The 13042-nt window shown below is 41.1% G+C and overlaps 1 protein-coding gene across 2 annotated transcripts in view; it reads left to right on the top strand.

Annotated features, from left to right (window-relative positions):
• The window catches only part of MPPED1 (metallophosphoesterase domain containing 1), an 89592-nt gene extending 86860 nt beyond the window's left edge, over window positions 1–2732 (top strand). For both annotated transcript variants that reach the window (XM_081861032.1, XM_081861033.1), the window contains exon 8: window positions 762–2732. In XM_081861032.1, the coding sequence (XP_081717158.1) occupies window positions 762–880 (119 nt within the window). In that variant the 3' untranslated portion in view covers window positions 881–2732. The remainder of the gene's footprint in view (window positions 1–761) is intronic.
• The last annotated feature ends 10310 nt before the right edge of the window (window positions 2733–13042 follow it).

The raw sequence follows: 13042 nt of genomic DNA, 5'->3' as shown, positions 1-13042 counted from the left end.
CACTTCTTCAGATACACTGAAACAGAAGTCACCGGACCTTTCTATATAGTGAGAAGGTGGGGAGGGGTATTACTCAGAAGGGTGGTGGGAATGGGTGATTGGCAGATAGCTGCGATGAGCCTGTTGACGACTCTTAACGACTGCAATAGGTCTAACAGGAAAAAGCAAGGGGTGAGAAGGTGAAAAATGGCTTTGTCATGTATAATGAGATAAGAATCCGGTGACTTCTGTTTCAGTGTATCTGAAGAAGTGTGCATGCACACGAAAGCTCATACCTAGAACTAACTCAGTTGGTCTTTAAGGTGCTACTGGAAAAAAAATTTTTTTATTTTGTTTTGACCATGGCAGACCAACACGGCTACCTATCTGTAACTGCAAAGTCAAAATACTTGAAGAATATCAGGCTAGAATTGCTGTTGCTGCCTTTGCCAAACAACCACCGTTTTGAATTCCCGGATTCCCTAATGCCCTCCAGTGAAAGTTAATTTGAAGCCAAAAAAGAGAGAAGATTATATATGGTCTGGCTGGTGGTTTTAGCTCCTGTGATTTGTATTGCATTTTATTGTGCTGGTCTTTTGGTATTTGAATCATATGCCAAGCTGGATTTTTCAGATTTAACTGTGATGGGGGAAGGGGGAGGATTACAGTTATTCTGTATATTATTTATTCTGTTTTTGTTACAATGCTTGGCAAACTTGTTTGATGAGATGTCTTAACAAGTATAACTGAGTAATAACAACAACCATCTTCTTAAATTCTAGGTTACGGAGTTATGGCTGATGGAACTACCACCTACGTGAATGCTTCTGCATGTACAGTGAATTACCAGCCACTCAATCCACCTATAGTTATCGATTTGCCTACTCCAAGGAACACATGATTATCACACGCAGAAGTATGAAGCCTACAACCTGCGTAAAACATTGGCTAGCAGCACAGAGCTGCTGATGTAAAAACGAAGCATACGCTAAATTATGAACGTGTTTTTCTTTTCTCTTTATGAAATAACTGGAGAGGCAAGAATGGACAGACATCAGAGGTATCTGGTATCACAGCCTTCTAGAAATACTTCAACAGATCTAACATTTCATCATTTTAAAAAGACTTTTTAATACAGAAAAGGGGTGTGCATTCCATGTTATATCAAGAGAAATCAATGTATTACGTATATTCCATGTGCTATATTGAACTTACTAAAATGACATGACTCTTCAGCCAAGTGGTTCTTTATGAAGGTTTACAGTTTTCATGTGTGTTAAATGCTAGCATTTGCTCATTTAAACCTGGTTTCACAGGATAATCACAGTGAGGGGAAAATATAATTGTGCTAGATTCTTGGGACTATTATTACAGATATAAAATGACTCCCCATGTATTTAAGAGGTCAAAAGAAGCACATTATTATGGCACATATTTTTCAAATCTATAATCTTCCAGTCTTGTAAAACCGAGTATAGGAGAATTTTAAAAATCTTCTTCCATCTGATATTAAATATGGAAAGTGATATTATGGTGGAGATTACCGAAATGCAGTATACAGCACAAAAAAATTGAAAGAGAAGTAGTTTAAATTAAATGTAAACTCAGGAATTAAAAAGCCCCCTCCCCCCCAAAACCCTAATGAATTCCGCAGCTGTTAAATCTCATACAGGGCAAACCTAATCATGTTTCCTTAGAAGTAAGTTCTACTGTCTGCAACTGTCTGTACAACGATGTGCAAATGCGACTTGAAATACTTGCTGCATTTTCAGCCACTACTGTATCCATAGCCATAGCTTTTGCCCTTGCAGCCCAGTTCTCAAAGGTCAATTCCACACTCACTCAAGCTGGCAAATGTGCGTGCATGCAGCTGATCCAAACATGTTTAAGAACTGCGGAGCAATCCACATGAGCACATCACAGGGAACATAAATGTGGATTTTAACTACTATATATATAGGCACATAACTTCAGGAATGTGGAGTTCAGGGCCAAATCTGAGAGAGGTACAGAATGATAACTAGACTTGTTGCTTGTTCAGTACTCAATTTGACGATTGGTTGGAATCCATGGAACAGGGAGCGCAAGAAGAAGACTTGTCATTTTATGGCAACCTTATGTGTTCTGAAAAATATATATTACTGTGGATCAAATTTATTCACAAGATCGGATGTGCAGATATAACTTTGCACAGAAAGGCTACTGCAAACCAGGCTAGATGGCAGGTAGATGGCAGTATCTCTGGCCACCGTTGCAAGAAAAAGCAAAGCCGCTATGACAAGTGGTCAGTTTGCACCAGCCTTTCAGCACATGGTCATTCCTCCAAATGAAGGAATTCTACATTCTCAACCAGACTTTTAATGTGGCTATTTTTATAATACACCTTTACTTAAGTTTTCTAGTGACAACCCCAGAAAACAAAATAAACAAGCTTCCTGAAACAGATAAATGAGTCTAAAATGTTTACAATAACTCATAGCACTTCAGAAACACTTAAAAAGGAGGTGGAGCATATTATTAAAATAAGAGGCCTTTCCTTTTTTTGCCTCAAGAACATTTCTATGTAAGTCAGGATATATTCTCTGAAAAATATTTTTCCCCCTGAGAATATTTCTTTGGAATATTGTGCATTTTTATGTATGAATGACATTAAGAAGCTTTTGAGGTCATGAAAATTTTCATTTTGGCATAACTGGATTGTTGTTGTAATTTTCTGTCAAGCATGTTAGACAAATAAAAATCTTTTAAAGCTACTAATTGCGTGGTGTACACATAGACAGGAACAGGGCATTTCACATTCAAAATGCTGCAGTTGTGGACTCATTTTTTGGTAAGTGTCTGCTTCATCATACATTAGAAAACATTTACCAGCAGATCTGATGAGGCTTGGTGTGCTATTTAAGGCAAAGGGCCCCAGTCGGCCATTCTTCTTTGCTCCTGCTTTCACTAGGCACAGCCTCCTAGTTAGATTGTTGACAACGCTACGTCATCAGTCAGTGGGCTGTCATGGATGCTTGTAGGCCTTCCTGGGCCATCTTATCCCACAAGGTCTCATTCCGTCTGAAGAACATAAGGTCCTTCCACAGAACAGGGTGTTGTTTCAGCTTTGACAGTAGTAAAGTTTGAGCAGGCACTCTCTGGGGCCACCTCACCCACATTGTCTTCCTCAGAGGAAGGGCTGCCTTGGAGCAAGGCATGGGCAACCATGGGGTGCTTTTTGGTTGTTGGCTATCCTAGGGTTCTAGGCACATGCTGCTGCTACTGCGTAGAAGCCAGGCTTGGGTTGGGAGAGGGTCTGGGCACGGCAGCGGCAGTAGTAGCAGCCGGTGACTTTTGAGCAAGAAAAACGGTCATGGGTGGCTGGAGTAATGCCAGATGTGTCAGGGAGCACTGATTCACCCTTCATGCACATACAATCTGCCACCTGTGGCAAAGGTCTCATCTTGCCCAATGGGGCAGCCAATGGCCTTAGGTTGGGTGGGCTACCACTGGAAAAAAAATGCTTCTGTTCAGCTGGTATTAAAGGTTGCAACTATAACATATGCAAAGACCTAAGCAACTGGGGACCTAAGGAATTCCTGCATTGCAGGGGTTAGACTAGATGACCCCTGGGGTCCCTTTCAACTCCATGATTCTGTCAATTGCCTTCCCCATACCAACCTGTCCATTCGCTGAAATCTACACGTGCTGCTCGTGCTTTCACCTGCCCATCTTATACATCTCGTAGCAGCCAGTCGGAGGGCCTTCTCTGTTGCAATGCCAAACTGTTGGAATTGCCTGCCCTGTGAAATGTGACAGACACGAGCCTTGAAAGGGGCTTGTGCAGGTGAACTTTCTGCTCGGTTGTGTTATCTTTTCTACAGGGAGCTCAAGGTGGCATACGTACTTCTTTCCCTCCCATCCCCATTTTATCCTCGGAACAACCTGCGAGGGAGGTCAGTCTGAGACGCAGCGACTGGTCCCCAAGGTCACACCCATTGAGCTTCATAGATGAGGGGAGGATCTGAAGTCCTTAAGTTGCCTCAGCCCCCTGGTTGGTTTGATCATCATTTCTTTACTTCAGTTTTTCTAACTCTTCAAAATAAGGCAACCAGAGCTCTTTGCTTGATTGCAAAGCCACAAATTTCTGTGAGATTACTCCAGAACCTATACTGGGTAATATTCATGGCAATGCAAAAGCTGCAAAAGTTGGTCCTCTCCAAGGTCATCTCAGGCCATAGATAAAAGTATCTCCCCCCCCCCCCCCGAATAAAGCATTTATTTACGGCCATTATTTGCATGCTGTTCCACAAAACGATCTTGCAAATAAAACAATTTTGAGCAAAAATAAGGCATAATATTGTAAAATCAAGGCAGGTGTCAACCCTGATGTCATTCTATGTTTGCCAGTAATTGTGGCCAACTGATGTCTGTTTTGGCCAATCTTTGCCTGCTATTTTTTCCCTTCTGCTTCCAGAATGTCTTGCACCCGGGTCCCACGCTTAAATTTAAAATGCAACAACATTGAAAGCATATTTAGATTGGCAAGCACTAGTAAAAAGTGAAACGGGAATCCCCACTTGTGCACAATCGGCGCACACGCTCCCACTTACATGCGTGCCAAAAATGGGGGGATGGAATTGGGCAGGGGCAGAATGGGGAATGCCCCTTGACACACGTGATGTCCTGGAATGGTGCCCCCATGTAAGTGGGGATTCTCTGTGTCCCCCAGGGGAGCCACTGAAAGAATGTGGTTGGTCAAGAGAGACATGGACGCAAAAAGGTTGAAAACCACTACCCTAAACCATTTCCATCTTTGCACAAATATATTAACCGTTTGTCACCCCCTCCTTCACAAAAAATGTATTTCATTCACTTGATAAGAAATCACTGAATCCCAAAGTTACAGTCTAATCACAGAAACTTTCTTCTGCTCCCAGAATTTAATTTAAACTAACCTCGTGACCATTATCACATGAAACAGCTGTTCTTTAATAAAATATTTTTAATAAAACGTTTGCAAACATATTTGAGGTCAAAGGCAATATTAACATATGGTATCTAATTAATTTCAAGTGTTTTTGTTTAAAAGTCTTAGATTTGTTTTCCTCCCCCCCCCCCAAAAAAAAACAATGCAAAAAGAACAAACTTCCTCAGACATTCCTGGTAATTGTCACTACACTTTCCAAATGACTTCCATATTTTACATGAACTTGAGGACCACTGAGTTGACAATTTATAACAATTTACTCTTAACAGTCAAACATAAGGAGCTCTCTTTAACCCTAGAACAGTTCTATATATCCATTTGCGAGCTCATTCTTAATAGTATTCTCCTATTCTAATTTACAGGGGACGCGGGTGGCGCTGTGGGCAAAACCTCAGCGCCTAGGACTTGCCGATCGCATGGTCGGCGGTTCAAATCCCTGCGGCGGGGTGCGCTCCCGTCATTCGGTCCCAGCACCTGCCAACCTAGCAGTTCGAAAGCACCTCCGGGTGCAAGTAGATAAATAGGGACCACTTACCAGCGGGAAGGTAAACGGCGTTCCGTGTGCTGCGCTGGCTCGCCAGATGCAGCTTGTCACTCTGGCCACATGACCCGGAAGAGTGAGATGAGCGCACAACCCTAGAGTCTGGCAAGACTGGCCCGTACGGGCAGGGGTACCTTTACCTTTACCTTTATTCTAATTTACAACTTTGTTTCCTCTTGCCATTCAGCTGCAGTAATGTTCCATATAATACATTTGTGGCAAAGATCACTCCTAGGGATACAGTGTTCCTCACGCCTTGATTTGCATTTTTTAAAATTAGGAATTTATATGCCACCTTTCAAAACAAAAGTTTTCTTAAAGTGGCTTAGACTTAATATCTTTAAAGCATGCAACCAGTATCTAAAAATGTTTAACATATATTGACTGCTTAAGTGGTTAAACTAATAATAACCACATTACACTATAAAACACACAGCAATTACTATTTTAAAAACCCAGCTCATAATGTAAACAAAGAGTGAATTGAAATTGATCTTTTAAACCTGCATAATGGCAAACAGAAAAAAGAGAGTCAAGCATAACAGATGAGCTGTACCAAAGTCCAGCATCCTATTCTGACAGTCTCACTCGCTGGACCATCACCTTGTCGTGGGGAGTGGGGCTTGCATGTTCCTATGACCTTTGTGAGTGAACCCGTTGGGAGTCTCATACTCCCAGCAGGGTCACCCAAGACGGTAAGGAAGGTCAAAGGGAAGGAGCTAGACAAAGAATGATCCAAAAAGTCCTCAGTGGCAGAACACGTGGAAGATAGTGGTTATTGGGTTGTTTTTACTACATAACTATCCCCAACAACTTACATTTAAAAGCATGCAGCCTCCAGTGTCTAGCAACCATCAACAGGAGATTTTGCCCCAGTGTGCATTGCTTTACACACACTTACATTGGATCATAGTTGGTATTTTAATGCCTGTTTATTATCCAGCTGGAGAGATCCTTCTGGAGCACCTTGCAATCTTTTTTTTGTTTGTTATCACCCTGAATAGTTTGGTGTCATCAGCACCCCCCGCTGCTCACCCCCAGCTCCAGGTAATTTATGAACATGCTAAAGAGCACAGGGCCCAATACAGATTATTGGAGGACCCAACTTCTTACATATTTCCAGGGTGGGAATTGTTCATTTATTCATTGTCTCTGCTTCCTGATCTTTAAACAAATTGTGTTCCGTAAGAGGGACCTATCTTCTTAGCCCATAACTGCCAAGCTTACTCATGAGTCTTTGGTGAGGGATTTTATACAAAATGCCCACTGGATATGTTCATATATTCATATGTTTATTGACCATCCCCCAAAACTCTAAAAGTTTAGACAGGACTTTCCCTTTGCTGAAGCGATGCTGGTTCTTCTTGAGCAAGACTTGTTCTTCTATATGTTTGGCAATTGTATCTTTAATAATGCGTTCTGCCAGTTTTCTCAGAAGAGATGTTAAATGAACCAATCTGTAATTTATGGATCTCCCGTGGACCTTTATTTTTAAAATATGTATATTAAAAATGGTGTAGTATTTGCCACTTTCCAGTCCTCAAGTATAGAAGCTAATATTAGGCCAAAGTTACGCATTTTTGTTACATCACAATTTTCATATTTGCTTTAGGAACTCTTGGTTGGATGTCATCTGGATACTGTGATTTATTCATTTAATTTGTGTGTGTATTTTAGATCTTCATCTTTGATGATATTATTGGTTTCAGTTCCTCACATTCCCTTCCTGAGAAAATTCAGGGATCTTCTACCATCGAGACAGACATAAATAATTCAGCTACTCTGTGATTTCCTTTTCATTATTTAGCTCACTTTTGACCCCTTTGCTGCCTGCCCAGGGATCCAGCCACCTCTCTATCTGTTTTCCTGTTTCTAAGGTATTTTTGTTTGATATTGTTGATCTTTATGTTTTTATTGATATGCTCCTCAAAACCCTTCCACCTTTATTATCTACTTGCATTTCTTTTGCCAAAATGTATCTTCCTTTTCATTCTTGTTTGGGCATTTTCTGAAAGAGCCGCCTTCCCTCCAAAAACTTTCTTGACTCTGCTCTTTAACCATGCTGGCATCCTCTCGGCCTTTGGTAGTACCTTTCCTGATCTGCTGGCATGCATTCTAATGGAGTGTCTGTCACTTTGGTTTTGAATACCCAAAGCATTTTGAAGAGATTTGACCCACCTGAGTTTCTATTTCCAATGTTGAGTTTCCATTTCAACATTCTTTTTTAATGGTCCCCTCATTTTTTAGAAGTTTCCCTCTTTGAAGTCAAATGTGATTATGCTGGACATGCTTGGCAATTGTCCCCTTACAATTGGCAATTGTCCACCAATGTTAAATTTGATGGCACTATGATCACTGTTCTCAATTTGTTCAGCAACACATTTCTTATTCCAGCTCTTGGGCACCACTTGAAATTAATTCCAGAGCCATTTCCCCGCCGGTCAGTTTCATGCCCAACTGTTCTAGGGCACAGCCTTTATAGGTCAAACACATATAAAAATATTAAAGAGAAACTGAGAAGACATCTATACAGAAAAATGCTGTTCATAGAATTTTAGAGCTGGAAGTGGCCACAAGGATCATCTAGTCGAACCCCCAGCAATGCAGGAATCTTTTGCCCAATGTGGGGCTTCAACCTGAGATTAATAGTCTTATGCTAAACTGACTGAACTACTTTCTATACAGCTGTCTTCTAATTTGGGGAGGGGGCAAACTGGGAACTTAAGCACCTTGTGGCTAAAATTACAGACCTAAAGAAGAGAGTCGCCCATCAATTTTGTATTACAGTAACAAGATTAAGCTACATTAGGATTCTGTTTTAAAATAACATTTTGCTTTGGAAGACTTCGGGGTTCATGTCTTCATGCCTTCCTTGAATTCACAGGGGTTTTTTTTGCTTCTGCCTGTGAATGGCATCTCTCACCTAATATATTTTCCTTTGAAAGCTGTGCTGCACAACAGCACAAGAGCTGCTAACGGCTGTTCAAGACACTTTGTTGTATAATTCACAATGCATTGAGACCGATAAGCCATGATTAATAGATATCCCCCTTCCTGACCAGAAAGGGAATTCCAATACAACTTTGAAACTGGATGTTTATGCACTTTGGCCTTGATCCAAGGCCTTATGCACAACTGCTTATGACCTTCGGTGAAGGTAAGTATCCATGTCTTCAAAAGACACACCCAACAAATTCAGTAGGGTAGACAGAGTGTGAAGAAAGTGCCTCTCTTGCTGAATAGATATGATATACCTGCATAGAATAAACGACACAGCCACAAAATAGGCCCTCTCCTCTCTGCTGTCCATCTCTCTCAAAGGGGGTGGCACATCACGCAGGAAGATTCAAGGACAATCAAAGAAACATTTAAACATTATAGTATACTATGGTATATAGTATCTTTATGCAGAATATGGATAGATATCTTTTCAAAATGAGAGCAAAAGCATCCATTTTAGCCAATACCCGCTTAGGAATGAGACATGCGAATGTCCCATTTTTAAAGCTTTCTAGCAATTGGGGTATGTTATGGACTGCGCCAAACTCCAGCTTTCTGCATAGTGTGGATCTGCTAACTATTTTGTGGTACACTTTGTGTCCTCTTTTGAGAGAGAAAGAGATGCATCATACAGTGGACACGGGTTGCAAACGTGTAGTTGCCAGGGGTGGGGGTACAGGATGGGACCCTGAAGGAGAGGGTGTTTAACCCTTTCCACTTGTACCATTTTCCTGCTCTAAATCACCCCGTTGCCCCAGTGATGTGGAGGAAGGCAGTATGGCCCTATATGCTGCTTGTCTTAGTCTTCCCCAGGGGAATAACAGCATTGCAGGGAATTCCACACACACACACCCCACAATTTTCCCAATTCTTAATGGGCAAAACCACATGTGGGGAGCAGTTACAGCCCCCAGCCCCAAGCTGCTTTTATATTTCAGACAAGACATCTGGAGATGTGATCATGAGTTTTATGCATCATATGTAGTTTGACGCTCAGTGGTACCCATGAATGTGACAGCATATTATAAGGAGCACATGATAGATACTCTCAGATAATTAAGCCTAACAAGGGCCTGATTGGGCTGGATATTGCACTGCATTGATCCTGGTATTTAACCCAGCCGTATATTCTAAACTCACAGCCTGTTTGCCAAGATAATCAACAAATGCATCTGGATCTTCACACTCTCTGTTACAAACTGAACAAAACATTGTTTTCAGCCAAATTTCATGCATACAAATCAGTAGTGCAAAATTTGGTGCGGCCATTGTAATAGCGCCCTTTTGAAAGGCAGTTAAATATGCATCACGCTCGTTATAAAGAATATTCTGAAACCTTTTTTAATTTTTATTTAACAAAATGTATCTACTGCTTGGTTGTAGTAAAACCTCTTAGAGGTTTTACCATGATGATATTCATTGTCCAGCCACCTTCATTTAAAATTCATACAAGAAGAATAAACTCTGCTAGGATGCTGTTAAAAATCAGAGATGCTCCAGAAACAGTGATGTGGCTGTTTTTACAGTAATTTTAACAGCGTGTTGTATCTGCTTATTTGAAGATGGTGATATTTTGTATTGTTACAGAGAATTCATGTCAAGCTTATTTTGTGGGGATATACAGTGAAGACATCAAATTAGCATATTTTAAGTATTAACATAATACAAAATTCCTTTTGTGTCTACTTGAGATAATAATAAGCTATCCATGGGATGACAGCCTTTGTGCAGGAAAGGGGAATCACAAATGATGAGAGCTGCACTTTGTGTCTATAGATACATGAATGGCTCCTTCCTCACCGTGCTTTTCAAGTTGTGACCACCTGGTCATCGCTCAGAGAAAAAACACCCAGTACCCTGTGTGTACCCCAAATAAACATCTGAAACTGAAATATTGCAGGCAGGCAGGCGTGTACAGAGACTGGAGTACAGTGGTGCCTCTGGTTGCAAACAGGATCCGTTCCGGAGCCCCGTTCGCAACATGAGCAGAACGCAACCCGCGTCTGCGCATCTGTGTGGGTCGTGATTCACCGCTTCTGTTCATGAGTGTGACATCATTTTGAGCGTCTGCGCATGTGCTAGCGGCAAAACCTGGAACTAACCCTTGCTGGTACTTCCGGGTCGCCGCAGGACGCAACCTGAAAACGCTCAGCCTGAAGCAAACATAACATGAGGTATGACTGTACAAATGCCCACTCTGCTAGGACGTGGGGCCTGTGCCCAAGCCTCAGCCGAAGCTAGATCACAGGGTTGAGGTGAGGAGGAAGTTGGATAACCCATCCCTGTGCACCCCATGGCGGGTGGGTGGGATACAAAGAGTAACTCATGCAGCCCAAATTGCATTGCTTCTTCCCAACCTATAGCATTCAAATTAAAGAAACAAAACCACCACGAATCCTTCTGTGTTCAAGTAGCAGGAGATTTCAGAGAGAACTCCGAAAAGGGGCCTGTTCCCTTAATGATGAGAGAGTGTTGGAAAGTCGCTGGAGCTTTTAATGTTTGATTGCTTGTGGGGGTGATTTTTTCTTCTTCCGTTTTTCAAATATTTAGAGAATGCTAATCTGGAAAGCCATTTTACACATTGTATAGAACGAAGTAGTCAAATTCTTAACTGTACTATGGAAACTAGGGATGACATGTTTTTGAATGCTTCCCTATGTAGTAAACTGACATATTAGGAATAAGAATAAAAAATTGTCCAGTAGCACCTTAGAGACCAACTAAGTTTGTTCTGGGTATAAGCTTTCATGTGCATGCACACTTCTTCAGATACAACACTTCTTCAGATATGACACGTGTATTCATTTACTGCATGGCTGTAGTTTTTATTTTTTTATTTTTTTTAAGGTAGGGGAGCATTCCAAATGGTTACTATTAAGAATCTTCTGCCGTCTGAATGGGTGAAGTCAAGCATCCCTGCATCTCATTCTCTGTAATGATCTGAATAGCTCTCTCTTACTTGGAAACTCCATTTCATTTTATTACATCTTCGACTACCATGGTGTTCAAAAGCACACTATGGAGGTCCCAAGCCCTTATCAACTCAACGTTTTTGCTGCAGTTTGGTTGTCCTCCACTTCTGATCCACCGCATATTGTCCTGAACACCACCCCTGACCTGTTACTTCCCACTTAATCCATTATATTCTGAGGTGGCTCTGCCTAAACAAATAATAACAAATAACCTACTTCTGTCTAGAGAACCAGTATTTCTTAAATCAGAAGTTGGCAATCCTACAGCCTTCTGAGGGGGCAGAGTATGGGCACAGAACTTGCAATATGGGCAAACTTTGTCAAGTAACCATTTGGAAGATTGGAGTCTTGTCATGTAAGAGACCTGCTGGGCTTCATCTTTTTGCATTTAGAGAATTACATTTTGGCAATAGATTGCCTTTGTTTTGTTGTGTTCAATATTCTTACTCTGAACGCACCAACAGGGGAAGGAAAGCTCCATCTTCTCCTTGCAATGCACAATCCTTATCGATTTATGAAAGTTGAGCCTGTAAACAGTGGGTGTTTTCTGTGTTATCAAGGATATTTCAAAATGCTGTCACTTGAAATAGTGATATTCTTTCTCCCCTCTCTTGCCCCAAGGCTGGATAAAACAGTTTGGCAATTGTTATCCATGGTGTGTGTGTGTGTGTGTGTGTGTGTGTGTGTGTGTGTGTGAGAGAGAGAGAGAGAGAGAGAGAGAGAGAGAGAGAGAGAGAGAGAATGAAAGCTGCATGATTTGATTCGTTTTTACAGCAAAAATATTGTTCTTTAATCCCTTTGGAGTTGTTGAGTCAAGTCCTCCTGCCAGTAGCACTAATGAAAAATACGCTGCCATGATGTGCCAAGAAATTGTGCGATACCCGCCTCTCCTGCCCCACAGCGTTGCTTCTTCTTACACCACCCAATATCCTAAAGACAATTGGAAGAATGAAGCGAACATTGCTATTTTGACGACTGTGCATGAATTACAGGAGCTGCAAGACATGGAATAATGCAGTGCAGGAGCTGGAGGAAGCCTCTGTGGGGGAGGGGTGCTTATCTTCCATCTGATCTAATTATTGCATTTGAGAGAAAAAATATAACTGCTGTATTTTCCCCTACTAGTTAATGTGAAATTAGAGTTTTCATTCTTTGCACAACAGCTCCAGATACGGGGTAGTAGTGGTTAAAAATGGATCAGCTCTTGATTGCAAAGATTGGTATATTAATTATTTTATCATCATTGTGTAATCCCAAAACACAGAAGAAGCACATTGCACTTAAAGGGCAGAATTTTACTGAGACCAAAGAATATTAGAAATGCTATAAAAAGGAATAACTTGAGAGCTGTTTTCAAATGAGGATTAAACATAAAAGGTTACAAGGATTTTAAAAGCTTTTATTAATATTCAGAATTCTAATTACTCCCTCAATATTACTTACTCGGATCTGTGGATTCTTGCATGCTTCCTTTCCATATTTTTTTTAAAAAGAATTAAGCATTTTCCCAGAGCATTAATTCAGACCTGAACTGAATGCTTATAGCAAATTTTTACATTTGGCAGATCTGAACATTCACAG

Source organism: Podarcis erhardii, assembly GCF_964252035.2.
Source record: "Podarcis erhardii genome assembly, chromosome: 5".
In the NCBI taxonomy this organism is placed as follows: domain Eukaryota; kingdom Metazoa; phylum Chordata; class Lepidosauria; order Squamata; family Lacertidae; genus Podarcis; species Podarcis erhardii.
This window is presented reverse-complemented; position numbering and strand designations above follow the sequence as displayed.